Source organism: Hydractinia symbiolongicarpus, chromosome 13 (assembly GCF_029227915.1).
Source record: "Hydractinia symbiolongicarpus strain clone_291-10 chromosome 13, HSymV2.1, whole genome shotgun sequence".
NCBI lineage: Eukaryota > Metazoa > Cnidaria > Hydrozoa > Anthoathecata > Hydractiniidae > Hydractinia > Hydractinia symbiolongicarpus.
In genome coordinates, this window is record NC_079887.1 from 7,361,933 (window position 1) to 7,382,179 (window position 20,247).

General features: G+C 32.2%; 2 protein-coding genes across 4 annotated transcripts; both read left to right on the forward strand.

Annotated features, from left to right (window-relative positions):
* The first annotated feature begins 121 nt into the window (after window positions 1–121).
* On the forward strand, window positions 122–10,304 carry LOC130622852 (uncharacterized). Its single transcript, XM_057438302.1, has 8 exons — window positions 122–1,832; window positions 2,492–2,517; window positions 2,605–2,652; window positions 3,072–3,204; window positions 5,218–5,453; window positions 7,660–7,971; window positions 8,877–8,949; window positions 9,044–10,304. Exons 1-8 carry the CDS (start codon window positions 1,037–1,039, stop codon window positions 9,706–9,708), a joined length of 2,289 nt encoding a protein of 762 aa, XP_057294285.1. The 5' UTR covers window positions 122–1,036; the 3' UTR covers window positions 9,709–10,304.
* A 141-nt stretch (window positions 10,305–10,445) lies between these two features.
* On the forward strand, window positions 10,446–18,721 carry LOC130622850 (uncharacterized). 3 transcript variants are annotated; one of them, XM_057438299.1, is made up of 9 exons: window positions 10,446–11,541; window positions 12,052–12,105; window positions 12,318–12,340; window positions 12,451–12,498; window positions 12,837–12,969; window positions 14,077–14,312; window positions 15,555–15,866; window positions 16,097–16,169; window positions 16,918–18,721. In XM_057438299.1, the coding sequence occupies exons 1-9, from the start codon at window positions 10,737–10,739 to the stop codon at window positions 17,577–17,579; spliced, it is 2,346 nt and encodes a 781-aa protein (XP_057294282.1). In that variant the 5' UTR covers window positions 10,446–10,736; the 3' UTR covers window positions 17,580–18,721. The 3 variants fall into 3 exon arrangements, with proteins under 3 accessions (XP_057294282.1, XP_057294284.1, XP_057294283.1); XM_057438301.1 differs by having other exon boundaries at window positions 10,446–10,743; XM_057438300.1 differs by having other exon boundaries at window positions 11,398–11,979.
* The last annotated feature ends 1,526 nt before the right edge of the window (window positions 18,722–20,247 follow it).

Below are 20,247 nucleotides of genomic sequence, written 5' to 3' on the forward strand. Positions count from 1 at the left end.
ACTTAATGCTTTTTATGCAATCTTTTTTCCTTGTATTTTTCTTAGGTATTTATTTAGCTTGTTCCATATTTAGCACCAGACATTCAAATTTTTTTCAATTTTGTTGTTAGGAATGGCTTTTTTAATTTTTTTGTTTTTGCAAATTTGTGATGTGTAATGACTTTCTGTGGTTACATAAAAAAAATATTTTTGCATTAATCATCAATAAGTCCACTGGGTAAATTCCCTAGCATTAAAATTCACAATTATTTTTTATTAATAATATTTTTGTAATCATTTTGAATGTTTTTGCAGAATGTTTGAATTAAACTTTGCGTATTATATAATTTCCAGAGAGAGTTTCCTAACCACATCATTGAGTTAAAAAATATAAGGCCAATTATTGTTTGGAAGTGCATATCTTTTAACAAATTAGATGGTTAGGTGTAAGTATTTAAAAAAAATAATATTGCATGTTTAGCGAAAAAACAAATTTTCTTCAAAAGATAGTAACAGTAGTTTTACTGATGTTTATGTTGGGTACACTTAAGTGTAAGTTTTTTTTTAATTTAACTTCTTTAATTTATTATAAAAATTTAGTTTATTACCTATCATTAAAACCTAAGACCTAACAGTCTAGCTGAGTTTTAGTTACTCTGCATTTTAGTATGTAGGGTATCTTTGTTAATAGTTATGCAGAGTTGAAAATTGAATTTGTATACATTTCATGCCTTGATACACCAAACTAATGTTTTTTATTATCAATTATCAGTTGAATTATTGGGTATATTTCCGTAATAAGATTGTCATATGACAAAGCAGCAATGTTTTTAAAAATGTCTTGGTTTTATTTGGAAAAAGTTGCTGTAATGTAAACTTTTATATGACTAATTTGTTCTTGTCATAGCAACTATAGAACACAATATTTATACTGTCTACCATGTTCTTTTGTTTTCATGGGGTGGTATATCAAAGTTTCTCTTAATTATTGGATATAAATATATACATACGTCTTTGTTAAGTCAGTGTATATAATGATGGTGTAGAAGGTTTCATTATGAAAAATAACTGTTTTATTGCTAAGACATTTACATTGACTTTGACACAAGAAAGTACAGTTTCCAGTCGCTCAGTGTTGCTACAAGGTAGCAAAAATGCCAACATACATGAAATTTTTTCAGAAGATTTTAAGCTGGCGTTGGACTCGTATCGGGAGCATGCAAAGAAGATCATAAACAAACAGTTAAATCTTTCACCAAATATTGACAGTTATGATATAAAATTCAGTGGCTTCTCTATTAAACCTGAACTTGTCCATGCAAAGACATCAATAGTGATGGATATGCACATTGTGGGCAACGTTTTGATGAAAAAAATGGATTTTTATAAATATGAGGATGTCTCTTCCGCTGCAGTGAAAGAACTTATTGAAGTTTTAAAGCGTGCAATCGAGACAGTAGTAAGAAATCATGCTGATATAGAAATTACAAGTATGTGTTATGGATTCGAAGGTACAACCATGTCCTTAAAGTTTCTTTTGCAAAAAGCAAATAACGGTGTTTTTAGCAGCTTTGAAGAAAATCAAATTGTACAGGTGTTAAACGAGGAATCAAAATTGTCAGAATTTAAAATGTGCTTAAGTGACATTGGAATAGAAAGTGGTACAGTTAAAATTGAATTTCCATGTTTAAAGCCCTTCAGATATGTGTTTGTAACAACAAATATTGTTGTGGATGAATCTCACAAGTTATTAGATTTAGCTGATCGACTTGAAGGCTTTCAAGCAAGTCTTGAAGTTTTTTCAGTTTTTTATATGGACATGCAAAAGGAAAAGGAAAATGTACTGAACACAGGTAATATATTTGGTTATCTAATTTAGCAAAGCTCAAGCTTATTCAAAAGTAAGTTCATCCCTAAGGGAAGGGCCCTCCCTTCCCTTAGGGATGAACATTATGAACGTACTTAATAGCGAACTAAAACAAACAAGGGAAGAAGAATATTTGTTTTGTGTACAAGCCCTTTTTTTCTTTTTACTTTTACATGCTTTTAATTGGTTGTTTATGAATGTGCGATACCATGTTAATTAATTTTGGCTAGTTGTTGGTTCCAATGTTTGCTAGATGTGTAAAAGTAATAACCACCCGATGTTCGCATTATGTTCGTATTCTCAGGGCTGACTTCTCATTCCTTTTGTTGAAGAATTTATTTAAATTAAAAATTTTTGTTGTATATGTGTTTTGATTTTGCAGAGGTGTAGATTCTATTCAAAATGTTTACTCACTTCACCACTGTCCATGATAAAACAACCTTAACCAAAAAATTTGATTAGTGTGAACAGGCATTGCCACTATGTTAAAATAAAGTTGAAAGTATGAATGTGTCAGAAATTTTATACTATATTATTGTATGATGCTTATTTAATGCATTTTGTTGGAACTGTTCACTTGAATTGTTTTTTCAAAATAAAACTATTTTCTATAGCTTCACAATTCCATACATGTTTTTTTTTTAGAATCAGAAACTCTAGTTCACCCTTTAGTGAGTATTTGGTTTTATTCAAGACCTAATTGGACCAACAAGCAACTAAATATTCGGAATAATATTTAAGTATTGATTATGTTTCAGCGAAAATTAGAGACATCAGCAGAAGATCATACATTTATATTTGGAAAGGTATTGCTCTTTTTTTTTTTTTGTTGGTTGCGTTTTTAAAAACATTGACAGTCTTTGAACTAGTAAAGGATTAGGCCGCTATAAATTTTAGAAATCTTAAAAATTTTGTATAATGGGGTGGAACATTTAAAACCTTAAATGGAATGTAGAAAAAACTTCTTCTAACTTTATTTTTCATATGCAAACATTGTTTCACATTTTTTTTTAATTTTTGGACAAACATTTTTCTGTTTCAGCTCTTCCAAAGCAGTAACAAGTTTAACTTTAAGGCCTTTAAAAATATCAAGCAAACAAACTGACCACTGAACTTAAATAATTTGATTACGTGATAAGCATACAAAATTATGATTGAACAATCACTCCAGGCACTTTAAATTTTTTCTCATGCTACTCATAGAAAATTTTTAACTGCTTTTTAGAAAATTGAACGGTGTGTTGCCTTGATTTTGGTGGATATTCAGAATGACTTTATTTCTGGCAGTTTAGCATTACGAGATGCTCCTGCGAGAGAAGATGGAGAAAAAGTAGTTTCTGTCATTAATGAAATTTTAGGTAGATATTTTATTCATAAATAACTATGAACATGGAAACCTCAATAAGCCCAAGAAACAAAGTGCAAATACAGTATGATTAGATTGCACTTTAAGTTTTTAAATTGAGAGAAACCTTATTTTTTTGCCCTAAAATTCCCAGAAAAAGGTGTTAAGGCCTTACTAGGATAACAATTTCTGCTTTGAACAGCACTACTGTAATTTTATGTATTAATATGTAACCTTTTTTTGCTAAGAAATATTGTGTAGTGTAATGGCATGTTCATTGCAACATTGAAGATCAATGACTGCTCTAGTACGTAGGGCAATTTTGTTGAGTGAACCCTGATTACTAGAGGATTAATAATAGCCAGTATATTTAACTTAACCTTAAGGATTATCAATGCAGGAATAACTCTTGTTGGATTAATATTTGCTAGACTTTTTTTTTTGAAAAAAAATCCCTTTAAACAAAAAAACATTATTCTCGACTTAACAGCCCTTTCCTATGCCTTTACCATTGGCTGGATGGGGTAATTGCATTGGACCTATCAAATCTAGACTGTGTGAGTTCTAAACTGGCATTCCTTTTCTTCCATTCCTTATTACGGTAATTCAAGTCTTTCTCGTTTTACCTGTGGCTGTTGCCCCAGGAACTATCAATTCTCTACACTTTGTTACTCAATTAACCTCTTCCATTCTTTCCAAGTGTCCCAACCAACTCAATCTTCATATCTGGGTAACATTTCTAGTCCTACAAATACCTAAGCTGTTTCTAAGTTCACCATTACTCTTTCTGTCTCTTAAACCAATATTGCACACTGACCTACAATTTTGTCATAGCCTTGATTCACAAATTATTCGCATTCCAATTAAACTTAGTGTTAAGCAACCTCTGATAATAACTCTTTCAAGCTAGCTTCTCTGTACTAGACAAGACATTTCTCATCTACAACATCGTGATTTGTCTTTTTCATTTGTCAACACATCTGCAAATCTATTTCTCTCTTCTCTTAAATTTGTCTTATACACTGCTTTACAAGCACGGAACTAGCTTCAAAGTAGATATTTTTACTACTGCCTAACTTTTGCTCTGCTCAACATCATTAATAAGGTCTGCCTTATCCAGTCGTTTCCTCCACCCATATAGGCACACTATAATTTTATAAAAGACGATTCTTCAAGTGATCCAAGTACTTTCAACATTTTCACTATCACATTGACCATTGTTGGACAACTGCTGAATTTCTGAAGTAAATTGTATTATTGCTATTAATTGTATTGTTGCTATTATCTCTTCTTTAGCTTCCGACAAAGCTTTTTTGAGCAGTCTTCAAGACAATATCACAATATGAAAAACATTTTCTAAGGTTAAATTAGAGCAGTAAATTTTCAATACTAACTCTGAAATGTCTGCACTAAGTGAGGATTCATTTTCTGATAAACTATTGCGGAAACAAAACTTTCTCAGAAACTAATAAGGCAGTGCTATTTCAAGGGGAAGAGAGAGGAAAGTTCCAGCTCCTGATAAGGACTCTGCTTTTACTTTCTCCCTCTAACATTCAAATAAATTTAATTTCAAGCAAATGATTGTTGGCAAAGTTTTTAAACAACATTCCTGCACCGTGAAACATAAATAAAGTGCTAGCTCTGTAACCCTAGCGAGTTTCTACTTTACATTTTACTACTTTTTGGGCTAATTTTTCACCGTGATCCATTATCGAATGCTTAAGAAGATGTTTGTTTCTCACCTTAATTTTTTGTATAAAAGAACTGGTTACTCTTCTAGTGAAGAGGCTTAATACCATACCTTTAGCAGGCTGCCACCATTGTTTTTAATTTGATTGTGGTCATGTTATGATAACAATTTGTACTCACGAACATGAATTCTGTCCTAAAAAAATTATTTTCACAAAATTTGTACTGAAACTAAGTTTGCATTTGTCCACATTTTTTGTATTTGCAAGAGTGTCTGGGTTCCTCCACAAAGGTTGTACTGAACAGTCAAATTTATACCTTTATTATTATGGTTTAGAGAAGAACAAATTCGATTTGGTTGTTTATACACAAGACTGGCATCCTTCTGATCATTGTTCCTTTATCACAAATGTGGATAAATACGAGATCCACAGTTGTTCAAAGAAAACTGCAGAGAATGTAGAAGTATTTGATCAAGTGGTTTATGATGGTGATCCTGTGTTAGTTCAGGAAATATGGCCACCACATTGTATACAGGGTTCTTATGGTGCAATGTTTCATAAAGACTTAAATGTAAGTTTTTTGCGCATGGTTAAAATTTCTGTTTTGGTAAATATATGTAGATACTAACTTTGAAATTATCTAAAACTTTGGTATAGTTATAAGTATTGTATGCAACTAAAATATTTAAAAGATTCAAAAATGCTTCAAATTTTTTTAAGTACTTTTAAATATTCATTGCTAAAGCCGTATTCTAAGACCAAAATTAAACCAATTTCCTAAACCTGAGTCCACCCACCTATTTCGAAATAGTTTAGTTAGCGACGTCATTAAAAAACCAATAAACCCCTCTCTGTAACTGTTTGTCAAAAGTACATGATCAAATACATTTTCTTTATCCGTTTTTAAAGATTTACACAATGCAGGTAACAGCTAAAATAAGTTTTTTGTTCATTGCTTGGTCATTGCTGATGTCATCAAAATGTTAATGACAAATTTTTTCTTTCTTTTGATGGATGGATGTCTTACAGTTACGCGAGTGCCATTAGAAAAGCCCTTATTCATGTTTGTGATTGTTAATAACATACATGGCACCAGGTTTTAATTTAAGACAACGAGGAGGCATATCTGATGGTGTGGTACTATTTAAAAATTCTACTGGCACTTAGGCAGTGAATCAATTCCGTTCCTAAGTGCCATAGTGGAGAACTTTTTAAGCACATGTCAACAATCTCTGTTGGTTTTCATTTTCTGACAACAGGCAATAACCATGAAAAATCTCCGCAGAAAAGAGCAACTTCACATACAATGGCAGCTGGCTAATGCATGTTAAAAAGACAATCTATTTAAGATTTAGAAAAAGAAGAGATTTTTTGCTTATGCTGCATGTATTGTTTTCTTAAATAAGAACTGGTAATCAAACAACTAATATATGGTAGTACCTTTTTTCAAAAGAGTTGCTGCCAGTAAATGCAGCAGTTTCAACTTTACCTGAAACCTGAAGTAAAGTTTAGAAATAAGGTAATTATAAGTAAAGGTTTTACTACTGCAACCACCACCTTCTAAATAAAACAAAAGGTTATATTGAGCCGTATTTCTTGCAACATTTACAACAGCTTCCATAACTGCATAAGCCAGTGCAGTTTTTTCTTTAGTAATTTGAGTCCTCAGTTAAGAAGACCTATTGGCCTCCAAAGCTACACAAATGTTTTCATTTGGTGGTATTTCTAAATTAGGAAAATTAAAATCAGTAAGAGATTTACCAAATTGTCGAAGGACAGAATAAACATCTGGAAAGACCCTTTGGTTTGTTCTTCATTAATTTTTTGAATATATAATCCTCACATGTAGAACCCTTGTATTTTGTCCACAAAGTATAACGATCAGAAAGTTCACAGTAAATAAGTATTACTGCAAACTATTGTTCCATTCAGTATCATTTTGCAGGAGTCCATGCAATAAACAGGTTTCATCAAATGTTTCAGCTATATTGGCAACCACAGTTCGTAAATCTTCGAAAGAAGCACTATATGTGTATGCAATAATAGCATATGTAAATAAAAAAGCTCACCTATGCGAGGACTCACGGGATTGGGAAAAATTGGGAAAAATTGAATTTTTGGGCAATTTTTAGTGTTTTTTATGCCAATTATGTAAAAACGAGAAAACATGTTAAAGAACTTTTATTTGGCTGAAATTTTAAAAAATGATAAAATTTTCCCTACAACTAATTGAATTTTAAGCAAGTGTTGGTATTTTGGGCAAACTTCAAGCATTTTGGTCCTTTTGTGACGTAATATAAGTGTGCCAAGTTTGTTTAAATTTGAGCAAGCCTATTAAGAGATATGCAAGGGGGAGAATCTGCCTCGGTTATAATATGTTTATGTTCAAAAAACCTGGCACGAATAGGGTTAGACAGTTAAGTAGTTATGCTCTATTATGCTTTGATAAAAGACTTTATCTCTAAACCTTATCCGGACAATTCCAAAATTGATTGATTGACAATTCCTAATTGTCCTATAACTCTACCGTTAACAGGGAATAAAAAATCAGAAAGACTTGTAAAGCTTGCTGGCTGGTTAATTTATAAATACGGCTTGCAAATTACTTAAGAGATCATCTGATTTTCTGATTTTGAAAAATTTGTACCTAATTTAAATTCGTATTTATCACTCACTTTCAATTTAATAAATATTTAAAATTATTTCTGGTTTAATTTATTGCAATCTTTTTTTTATCAGTTTGTGAAGTTCTCAAATGATGTTTGATTATTTATTAGGTCGTGAAAGACAGTGTAATCTTACAAATTGGAACAAATCCTTCCATAGATAGTTATTCAGCATTCTGGGATAATGCGAGGAAATCTCAGAGTAAATTGAAATCCATCTTGGAAAGCCATAACATCACCACAGTGGTTATTGCAGGACTGGCTACAGATTATTGTGTTGGTGCCACTTCTATTCATGCAGCCGAATTTGGTTTTGACACATATATCGTGAGGAATGCGTGCTGTGGTATACATCCCACAGAGATTGAAATTAGAATTGAGCAGATGATCAAAAAGGGTGTTAGTATTATTGGATCTCATGAGGTATTGGTTCAAGGTTTTAATACCTAAATGCTGCAATTGATTTTTGTGCTGTCTTTTACCTAGAGATATAGATCAGGGTGTAATCCAGAAAAATTCTGGAATTTTTGAAAGGTTGTGTTTGTACACATTCTATGCTGGCATCCAAAAGAGAAAATTTTGGAATAATACATAAATATCTGCTTTTTTATGATGTTTTGATGTTTTTAAAGTAGTGATGGATAACAATATTGAAGAGCGTACACTCACTTGTTGCAGATTAAAATCATTTTACAATGAAAAACAATGTAAACAATCTTCTTAATTTCTTGTTTATCGCAACTCCCAGATATAATTTTTTATAGCTTTTAATAAAAATTGTATGTTAAAAGATAATATGAATATGGCTAGAAAAATGTTTAATTTGTGAAAAAGCTGAAGTACCCAATGTCACCAGTCAAAAACGCTGTGGAAAGTGAAATTGCAGAAAAACAAATGAAAGAAACATTTTCTTTGTTTGCATTTAAAACTCATGCATTATATGGTGGTTTAATAATTTATTTTCTCTTTCTTTAAGGTCATCAACGTTCTCTCCTTATTGCCTATGATGACTATGAGATCAATACTAGCATAATATATTTTATGCTTTTAATTTTAATCACACAACACCTGTGCACATTGTTTTTGAAAAAGATTACTGGATGGTCAGATGGTGCCTTAAGGTGTTAAGTGAAAGTGTATTCTAAAAAATATTAAACCTTTTTTTGACTAATGTATGATAAATTCGAAATAAATTTTGATTGGGAAATAACACGTTAAGAGCAACTAAAAATGCTGTATTACACCCTGTAGATATGTAGATATTTCCACATACTTATCTAAGGTAAATTTGGAAATACATTAATTATCAAGCGTTCAATTGATTTTAGATTCCTCAGAAACATAGTCCGTGGTTGAGTTTTCCTCCAATCAGTCCTGGTGGAAACAATCAGTATACTGAGGGTATGTGTCTTTACTTATTTATTTATTAATTAATTAATAAATTATTTTTTTTTAGTTTGTAACAGTCTTAAATCCTGATGCATAATATTTTTAGATTCTGTCACTGTTAAGACTGTATTGGAAAATTATATCAATTTCCAAATATTGGAGAAATCTCTTAACAAGCCAGATAATGATTGCAACTGGCTTAAACTTGGGAATGAGCTCTCAAAAGTAGTCAATATAACAGAAACCTATTTGATTAGAATACAGAATCGAGCGCGATGTGGCGGTGGAAACCCAGCAGAAGAGTTATTTAATAGCATGAAATCTAAATTACCAACCCTTACCATAGCTGATTTCACTGCTTCAATTAAAGAGTGTCGAAGAGAAGATGTTCTTCGGTACTTAAATAGCAAGGTATTGCCTGAATTATTTACTGATTTATCACTTGAAGAAGTCGAAGATTTGTCTGGCTTACTTAACACAAGCAATGGTCCAGGTTGGGATATCTTGGCCGCCATATTGGGATACAGTACAAGTGAAATTGACTTAATAAGAAGTGTTTCTATACAGTCTGGACATACTTACAGTCCCACGGGAAGCCTACTGAGACGGTTGTTACATATCAGTCCTGATTTAAAAGTTAGTGTGTTGATAAATGCTGCTCGTCGAATACAACGAAACGATATTGCCAATTTTTTATTAGAAAATATTACAGAAATGAATAACCAGCGTATGTCAAATAAAAGACACATTTCAAAACTTTTGATGTTATGATTGCTTTTTTTCAACAATTGTATTTGTAGATAATTTAAGTTTGCCTTTTTGAAGCACAAAGTTCATGACCAGTAAATACTAGTACATGCTGTTTGCGAGTTAGTCCAGTGAGTGAGCATCAACAGCATGAATTGTTGTTTTCTTAGATATTATTTTTTTACGTTTTTATTTATATTATAATAACTGACTTTCTGTCTGTAAGCCAAAAATTGACAAGAAAATTCCAGTAAATTTTGACAGGTGAATTCCCATGGTTTTTCTAATGGGTGAATTCCACCGAATTTTTCACAGGAATTTAAATTCTGAATATGTTTAGACGACGGCTGGTTGCATTGTCTGTCTACTAAAAATAAATTACTTGTCTTGCTTGCCGGATGAACGTTTCTCTTTTGCTGCCACTTGGTTGTATTCTGTTGTTCTTAGAGTGGTTTTTAAACACACATAAAATTTAAACATAATTATTTGTGTAAATCTTGTTTATGTGCCTGTAATTCTAAGTTTATTATGTTTAAGATGTATCTATTTGGAATGGTTTTACCAAGTACTGTATATTGTTCTATCTGATAGTAAGGAAATCCTGCTACCAGGGCAAATGATGTTGATGTAATATTTTGTAGAACTAAAAGTCCTAACGTTTTCAGATGCAAATGCTATTATGTTGCAAAGATTATTACATTACATTTTATTATAAAATGTAGTTTCAATATCATTTGACACCCTTTAAGATTGAACTACAACAACCTGCCTTGCATTGTAAATGAAATGTTAATTTGTAAAAAAATGCTATAAGAATGTTTATTTTTTATTATCCTTAATCTTCCAAGTTTTAACATTAAACTTGTTTGACATGATTTCTCTAATTTCATGTTAGCTTTTTTCCTATTTTACTGTTTTTTGCAGTTCTTTTTATAGAGTAGTGTATTAATGGCATATATATGTACTGCGTTTTCAAGTCATTTATGACACATATAGCATTATGGCTATTCAAGGAAATGCATATGACCTGACACAGTCTTAATGGTTTCACCATGAAAGGTAAATGTTGTACGGCTAAGACACTAACGTTGGCGTTGACTCAAGAAAGTGTAATTTGCAATCGATCAGTGTTGTTGCAAGGTGGTGAAAATGCCAACATACATGAAATTTATTCGGCAGAGTTTAAGTTGGCATTAGACTCATATCGAGAGCATGCCAAGAGGCTCATAAACAAACAGTTGAGACTTCCACCGAATAATGAAAGTTATGATATAAAATTCAGTGGATTCCGTATTAACCCGGAACATGTCCGTGCAAAAACATCAATAGCGATGGATCTTCACATTGTGGGTAACTTTTTGACGAAAAAAGTGAATTTTTATAAATATGAGGATTTTTTTTCGGCATCAGGGAAAGAACTTATTGAAATTTTAAAGCGTGCAATAGAGACTGTAGTAAGAGATCATGCCAATATAGAAATTACAACATCGTGTTATAAATTTGATAGTCTTAGCATGTCCTTCAAATTTCTGTTACAGAAGTCAAATATCACTGTTTTTAGTAGTTTTGAAGAACATCAAGTTGTTAAGGTATTAAATGAGGAGTCAAGATCATGTAAATTGTCTGAATTTAAAATGCGATTAAGTGAGATTGGGATAGAATTTGGTATGGTGAAGATTGACTTTCCATGTTCAAAACCATGCAGGAAAGTGTTAATAACAACAAATATTATTGTGGATGAATCTCACAAGTTATTAGATTTAGATGACCAACTGAAAGGAGTTCAAGCAAGTCTTGAAGCATTTTCAGTTGTTTACAGGGATATGCGAAATGAATGTGATAAAGAAGTGAAAACAGGTTACATATTTAATCCTGTGTTTTTTGTTTGTTTTTTCTGACGTGTTTATGAACATTTTTATACTATTTATTTTAAAGGGAGCTTTCAAAAGGTATGTTCGTCTGGGAGACGGGAAAGGGGTCACACAATAATGAACAAAAAGAGGGATATTTCTTGATTTTTTTTTAGTTTTTATGTTGAGTATTAAAGCTATACTTTGTTGGTGTTGTACTTTATTGGTTGATTTCGGCAAGTAGTTGGTAATAGTTGATAAATGTATAAAAATACTGACCGTGTGATCTTAGCATTGTGTTATTAGTGTGTGAGTTTTTTGTTAAGATATTTGGAATACAATGACTTAATGCAAAGCATTATCTATTTTGTTTTTGCAGAGGAGAGTTGTATGTATGAAGAGAAAGGTCGATGACAAAAATGAAACGAACATTTCATGGGAGGAGGTGGGGATCGAAAATTTTCGGGAAAGGACTATTTCATTAAAAACTGTGACATAAAGAATTTTTTTATTTCAGGGAACAGTTCATTGTCAAATGGTTTAACTCCGCTTATTACCGTGAACGGATGTGGTAGGATGTAATTACTACCTTTAAACTTTATTTATTTATTTATTTAAATTTCACAGTTGTTTTAAAAACTTTTATGTAACTTTTTACGCGATTGTTGGATGGATATTCCTTGAAGTCCTTAAAACTGCTTTTTATTGTACAAGGAGTAAGAATGACGCTTTATTTAAACTTATTTTATTTTAAAGGTTAATACTGGACTTTTTCTCTTTCAGACTCGCACCCAGTTCACCCCTTGGTAAAAATTTTGTTTGATTTATATAAAGTTGTTATTTCCTTCATATTAAACTCTATTGTAGTAACTTTGTTGTTTGTTATTCTTTCACTGTAGAATGATTATTGTTTTAGCAAAAATTGGAGACAACAGCAGAAGATCACCTGTTTATATTTGGAAAAGTAATGCCCTTTTGATATTGGGTCAGTTACAAATAAAAAGGTGTATGATTAAGACGAAGCGCCATTTAGATTTTACCCCTCCATTCCTAAAGTTCAAATTAAAAAAAAATCTCTAAGGAAAGCAAACTTAGTCCCTAAGGAGAACAAGCACTCCATTATGTTAAGCATATGCGAACAACATCCAGTTAAAAGTACTTTCCATTCTTCAAAAAAAAAGATGTTTCGCAGTATGTTTTTGTATAAATACCGTTCACTTTTCTATTTGCCATTCGCCTCTGACATAGTTGGTAAAAGTTCGAAAATATTTGTTTTGTTTTATGGTTTGCTTTATTTTTTAGAAAATTGAACGATGTGTTGCTTTGATTTTGGTGGATATTCAGAATGACTTTATTTCTGGAAGTCTAGCCTTACGAAATGCTCCTGCGAAAGAAGACGGAGAGGAAGTTGTTTCAGTCGTTAATCAAATTTTAGGTAGTTATAGTTCTAGTGTAGCTTTCTACAAGAAAACTTAGTAGTTAGGAAGCTTCTAAATATGCCTATTTTTTCACTCTGAGACCTTGGCAGATTCTTGGGGAGTTCTGTGAAATAACAAAAAAGTGAGCATATTTGTTTCTCAATTTCTTTTCAATGGTCAGGTTTCATTGTTAAAAAAACTAAGAAAAAAACAAGCCATGTTGTAAAAGGTCAAAAATGTGAAAAAAAATTATTGTCAGTTGATTCCTACTTGTCTTTATTTATTTTTTGCAAACAAATCTGAAGATGTACGGAGAAAAACCTTCCTGATGAAAACATGTCAAAACCTTGTAACCCACGATATTTTGAAAAGCCTTTTCGAAATAAAAAGTAATGGTTGCATTGTAAGGGCTACCTCAAGATTTGTTTGCCAGTGATGCCATATTAATAGTATTATACAAATGTATTGCACATTTATTCAAGAATTGTTGGTGTTAATTATTATATTCGTGGTATTTAGGGCCTTCTCTGCAATAATATAATAGTAAACATGTTCAAGTAAAATTGACAAGAATTTTCAAACTTTTTAGTAAAGTAAACTAATAGGCCTACACTTTCCTCAACACTTTTCATGCATCTTCGCTGTTCTAAAATCTGTGCCGTTAATATCCTTCAAGAGGATCCGTCAATGTTACTAATAAAAGGACTGAGTACATCCATTTGTTTCGTAGAACCTACATTTTCAAGTTATCCTAACAAGTAACCCACAAAACTTAATTTTATCGTCGAGCAAGTTTATTGTATTGTTATCCATTAAAGAAACGTTGTATTGCCAATCAAACCCAAAAATTTTGAGTCAGGCAGCTTAAGGATAAAAAGCATTTTTTTGTGACCTCACTGTTCAGAAAGTTAAATTAAAAGCAAATTTTCATGCAGTTTATTTCTTTGTTGTTACCAATATATATTCATTGTTATTGAGAAAACATTTTGTTCAGTGTGTTACACTCTGAAGTACTAAACTCCACTTTTATAGTTTATTTTAATCTTAAAACTTTGTTCTTGTAAGTTTTTCAATTTAAATTCATTTGTGAGAACGGCTGTCTAACAAAATCTGTTGTGATTTAGAGAACTACAAATTTGATGTGGTTGTATATACGCAAGACTGGCATCCTCCCAACCATTGTTCCTTTATCACCAATGTAGATAAATATAAAATCCATAGTTGCTCAAAGAAAACTGCAGAGAATGTAAAAGTTTTCGATCAAGTGGTTTACGATGGTGATCCTATTTTGGTTCAAGACATGTGGCCACCGCACTGTATACAAGGTTCCTATGGTGCCAAATTACACCGAAACTTAAATGTAATGCCTGTTTGCTGCAAGATTTTTTTTAAGATCCAAAACTATATTTTTCTTTTGTATTATGGGCATATTACCTCTACTGGGCAAAGAAGGTCAGGAATCTCATTAGATATATTGTGGGCGTCTTGTATTCATTTTGTATTCTAATATTTTCTAATGTTTTATTGGTCCAGACAATAGTAAAATAAAGTTGCACTTTAATGGGGGAAAAATGGCCATAAGTCAGTCAATGTCGAAGTTAAAAAAATTTCTTTGGTGTGAGAAAAGTCGGAAAAACACTTTTTTCGAAAACAAAGTGATGAAAATTCATAGAATTTTTATTTGCAGAAGGGGAAATTATTTACTTTCATAACTAATTTTACCTTACCAGTGCATTTTTAAACAATTTTATGTTAAAAAGGCGTATTGATACGATGAGTGGTTTTAGTAGTTTCACCTGTTGTTTTTGTCATTCGCTTTATATTGACTAGCATGTCATTGTGGAAAAATAACAAATCTACTTTGCCTATCACCGGCATTCGGAAGGAGGATATTAGTATATAGACTAGTTGTAAAATAGCAAATCTACTTTGCCTATCATCGGCATTCGGAAGGAGTGTATTAGTATATAAGACTAGTTGAAAATAACAAATCTACTTTGCTTATCACTTTTATTTTGATTATTTTCAGAAAACAATTCGTTGATTTTATTAAAAATATTAAGACTAAGACGTTTTAAACGAAATGACAACAACAATTACAATGTTTAATAACCCGTGACTTTGTCCGAACCTTAATATATAACAGCCCTGTGGTTTTTAAATTTATCAAGGAAAATTATGTTATGTATAAAATTCTCAACTGATGAAATTATTTTATTTATCACATGATTTGTCCCAGTAAGGAGTATAGCTTTTAGGAGAAGTTTTACAGGCGTTTTTTAAGAAGATTTTAGAAATTATAATCGAATTTGCCTGCCACAGACAGAGAGACGTTTAGTGGTCACGAGATATTTTTACAGGGACCATGGAACGTCATTTAATTTATTTTAAAGCTTTTTAGCTATCCTGTTTTAGATGTACGGCTTAAGGAGAAGTAGGTTTGAGAGAAGTTTTGTTATCTGATGCAGTGGTGGGCAAAGTGGGTAAACCTGTAATTAAGTTTTTTAAAAAATTTCATTAAAATAATAAGTTTATCAGATACGAAATATTGCGGTATTAGGTAAATTCTTCTTTTTCATACACATTTATTTTGTTTATTTAGGTCTTACAGGACGGTGTTATATTGCAAAAAGGAACAAATCCTTCCATAGATAGTTATTCAGCATTCTGGGATAATGCAAGAAAATCTCAGAGTAAATTGAAATCCATCTTGGAAAGCCATAACATCACCACAGTGGTTATTGCAGGATTGGCTACAGATTATTGTGTTGGTGCCACTTCTATTCATGCAGCCGAATTTGGTTTTGATACGTATATTGTGCAGAATGCGTGCCGTGGCATACATCCAAGAGAGATTGATATTAGAATTGAACAGATGACCAAAAAAGGTGTTAATATTATTGGATCTCATGAGGTACATCGACTGCCTTTATATGCAATAATAATGCATTGTTTAGATTTGTGCGTCTAAAAATTTGCACAACCTTTCGTACGTCACATTTTGAAATTTAGCGTGACAAGTATTTGAACAAGGATATAAAACTCCGGAAGGGGTGTTCTTATCATTGTAGCAAGGTATTTGCGGAGTGATATAAACATAGATGACTGAAGATTACTATTACACCTGTGTTCCTTTGATTATAGATTCCTCAAAAACAAAGTGCATGGTTAACATTTCCTCCACTCAGTCCTGGTGGAAATAATCAGTACACTGAAGGTATGTGTTTTTGTTTGGTTAAATAAATCCCTTTGTAAAAATATCCATATTGGTCTGTATAAATTGAGACACATCAGTGGTTCTCATACGGACTAGGTGGCAAGTGATGTTTCGCCAAGATACACAAAAACCGAGTTCACAAAACTGCCCATTGTACAAGTGAAAATATTTCCATCACCAAACTACTAGCATGCTTAAATGATGTCAGGTGGTGCATTATTTTTTAGAGTATTTTTTTTTATTATCTCGAGAAGTATGTTGGTTATACCACAGAGGGCCAATAAAGCAGTACTTAAATTTTTTACCTTGCACGTTAAACTGATTCTGACCAATTGTTACGTTCCATTATGTGGTACAAGTAGGCTTAATACCCGTCGTATTACACAATCATAACTTGGCCTGTTGTTTATATTAGGTTTTAAAGGATATCAAATAATTTTTTCTTTTGATTGTACTGAAACATCAAGTGCAATTATATATAGTACAAACAATTACCACTATGGCTAAATTTTTGAAAGTACACTATATAATGTTCCGATAGAACTTTGTGTGGCAACTAATTACCTTTTACAGGAAGGGGGCTGGCGTGGCGTGGCCTGGCCTGGCCTGGCCTGGCCTGGCCTGGCGTTGTACGTTTTAGTTATGTATTAAAATCAATCTCCACAACCCCTCCTCCACTGCTCACTACTATCTCCCAAAGATTTTTATATGCATTGCCTGTTTGTTGTATGTGATACCTTAACTTTAGATTCCGTCACTGTTAAATCTTTATTGGAGAATTTTATTATTTTCAAAACATTAGAGGAATTCCTAAATAAGCCAGATTGTGATTGTAATTGGTTTAAACTGGGAAGGGAACTCTCAAAAGTAGTCAACATATCAGAAAGTTATTTAACGAGGATACGAAATCGAGAGCGATGTGGCGGTGGAAATCCTGCAGAAGAGTTATTTAATAGCATTAAGTCTAAATTACCGTGGCTTACTACAGCTGAATTTTCTGCTTTGATTAAAGAATGTCAACGAGAAGATGTAATGCGGTATTTGAACGAAACGGTATTGCCGGAATTATTTAGTAATTTATCACTTGAGCAGATCGAACACTTGTCTGCCTTACTTAACACAAGCAATGGTCCAGGTTGGGATATCTTAGCAGCCAAATTGGGATATACTACAAGTGACATTGACTTGTTAAGAAGTGTTTCTATACAGTCTGGATATACTTACAGTCCCACTGGGAGCCTGCTGAGACGGTTGTTACACATTAGTCCTGATTTGAAAGTCAGTGTGTTAACGAATGCTGCTCGACGCATACACCGAAACGATATTGCTAATTTTTTATCAGAAAATATCAAGGAAATAAACAATCAACGAATTGTGTTGAACCGAAGACACAGATTCCAGACGTTTTGATGGTGATAATAATTTCTCCGAAGATACTTTACCCATCGAAATTGTTGGATTTGTTATCTGCATATTTTGTATCAAAATTATGCCATATTTTTACTGGATCTAAATTGGTCGAAGTTTGCAATTGAAATATTAAATTTTTAGTGAATTATTTAAAGGGAGTTATTTGTATGAAGAAGGTATAAAAAAGAAAAAAGAAAGGTGTCTATTTTTAAACTTTCTTGTGTGTGTATGGTGCTAACTTTTTAAAGAATGAAAAATAAGAAATTCTTAACAACACTATATCGCGACGTTTTTTTTTCACTCTTGCAGACATTGTGAAAATGTTATATTAATAGTTACACAAAGTTTATTGTGTTCTCTCTGAGACAGATGTTTGGGCTGTGAGAGATAGAAGAAATATTGTAGAAAATTAAGTTGGTGATTTTCTGAAAAATCATCATGGTAGTAACTGCATAACAAATTTAACAGCCAGTGGAGAATTAGCGATACGCCCTAATGTTGTTAACTGTGCTAAAGGGCTCGTTTATGCCACAATATATAGCATTTTAACGACTGCAGAAAGAAGAAAGCGTAAAACTAAGATTTTTTTTTCTGTTTGAAATGTTAATGGTCACTTTTGCCCCATAGGAAATACCTTATAACTGTAACACTTGACAGTTCTTATGAAAGTGAGCACAACGTGTAAATATGAATTACTTTCCAAAACTTCTATTTTAATTATATTTGTTAGTTTGAATATAATTTAATTTTCTTATTGTAATCTGGTGTATGTCCTTTTTGTTGTAGCAATTGTTTTGCTCAATAAATGTGGAAAAAAATATTTTCATACTATCGTTGAAAATACTTTGTAATGTCAATTTTTTCAGCCTTTGTGTCTGGTGAGGGCATTAAGATTCTACTAGTCTTTAGCCCATGAATGAATTCGCAAGCTCGTCCGTCCTTTATATATCACATTTCGTGTGTTCTTAGCACAGCTATAAAATGACGCAAAAATTAAATTCCGGGTGCCAATAGCTAAAGGGGAAGAAAAGCATCAACTGTTGTAATATATGAATTTCTGAAATTCTATTGTAACTACCTAATTTTGTATTGATTTCCGCTGTATGTTTTTTTAAAGAGAACAAAGATCTACTATACTTGTACTTAATTTAGCTGAAGAAAAAAAAAACAAGACGTATAATATACGTAAACTAGCTTGCAAAACCAATTTGCTTTCCTGTAATAGCATACGAGCTAGTGAAGGGTTTTAAACCTATTTACTTTGGCAACAAGCATATGGGAAAATAATTAAAACCCTGCATGCCCCGCCCCGAGTGGGAAAAGAAGATTATTTTTAAGAAAGAAACATTGCGAAAAATTTAAGTGCATATTCATTCATATTCCTTCACCAAAAACACATCAAAGCAGCTCACATAAAACAGGGCTTCCACTGAGTCTGGGAAATCAAGGAAAATCGGGGATTTTTATCTGTGGTCACGGAAAGACAGGAAAAAAGACCCATTTCGTGGGAAAGTCAGGAATTTTTTTGTCTTTCGACACCAGCAATTCTATATTTTCTTCTGAAGCGGTTGCATTTTGAAGCTTGCATTTTTAGAATTAAATACGTTGATGTGGTCACTGGTAAAGCTCTTAATAATTCAGTGGAACTAACATACTCTTGACCATTTTGTGTAGTATGTGGATTAAAGCTCATATAAGTTATATTTCGACAAATAGAATTTAAACGGTTTTAGTTTTTTTGTTTTTCTGTTTGGCTGTAGAATTTCTTAAAAAAGTCAAGGAATGTCAGGAAATTTGATACAATATTTTCGGTGGAAACCCTGTAACAATAATGCATGATTGTGTGGTATCGAGCACCAATTGTGTGGGTGTGCGAATAGGACAAGCGTGTGGCAAAAGTGAGAATCGAAAATATCGTAGTTCTTGATTGAAATCTTAACGTAAAGAGTTTCTTCAAGCAGCAAAAAGGAAGCAAGCGCAGTAAACGACGCAATAGTTAGTGTTTCATGTTTTATTTTGTACGTGTAATAGTATGTCTATCGACACAGGCTATATTTGAATTTATTTATGTTGTGCTTATCCTTTTGTATCTTTGTATTTTTTCTGTTTGTATTTAAGCTATGAAACGTCATCATCATACTGTACTAGACCGACCGATGTACCGTATTCTATTCTACCGCCCCTGTGTGTTCGCATAGTTGCGTCTGCTTTCTTGTGTACCGTCCGCGCACAAAACATTTCATAGTAGTCGAACCGATCTACATCGCATCACGATAATTTACCGATTCTTATTTATTATTTTACCCTAAACTTTCGCTTGACAAATTTATCACAGTCCCGGCTGGGTGTTTCATATCTTATCATTTAATCTGTTTTAACCACTTTATCTGTATGGATCGTTAGTGTTAGAAACGTCATTAGTAGCAGATAGATAGGAACATTAGGAGTTGATTAAACGTAATCACTATACATAATGGATAAACGAGTTAGAGCGACCGTTAACTCAACCGGAGTTTTAAATGAAAAAGTAAATTCTCTAACGACTAGTCGAAGTGGTCATATTGGCATTATAACTAAAATAATTAATCGTTTATCACTCCTTCTAACAGAGCAAAATAAAGATTCAGAGATAGTTAACATGTCAAATAAACTCAATGAGACACTCGGA

Excerpts from the sequence above, each read along its gene's own strand:
- LOC130622852 (XM_057438302.1), top strand. The coding sequence starts at position 1,037 with ATGAAAAATAACTGTTTTATTGCTAAGACATTTACATTGACTTTGACA. Across the intron at positions 1,833-2,491 it reads GGAAAATGTACTGAACACAG|AATCAGAAACTCTAGTTCAC; the intron begins GTAATATATTTG and ends TTTTTTTTTTAG. Across the intron at positions 3,205-5,217 it reads TGTCATTAATGAAATTTTAG|AGAAGAACAAATTCGATTTG; the intron begins GTAGATATTTTA and ends ATTATGGTTTAG.
- LOC130622850 (XM_057438299.1), top strand. The coding sequence starts at position 10,737 with ATGAAAGGTAAATGTTGTACGGCTAAGACACTAACGTTGGCGTTGACT. Across the intron at positions 11,542-12,051 it reads TGATAAAGAAGTGAAAACAG|GGAACAGTTCATTGTCAAAT; the intron begins GTTACATATTTA and ends TTTTTATTTCAG. Across the intron at positions 14,313-15,554 it reads AATTACACCGAAACTTAAAT|GTCTTACAGGACGGTGTTAT; the intron begins GTAATGCCTGTT and ends TTGTTTATTTAG.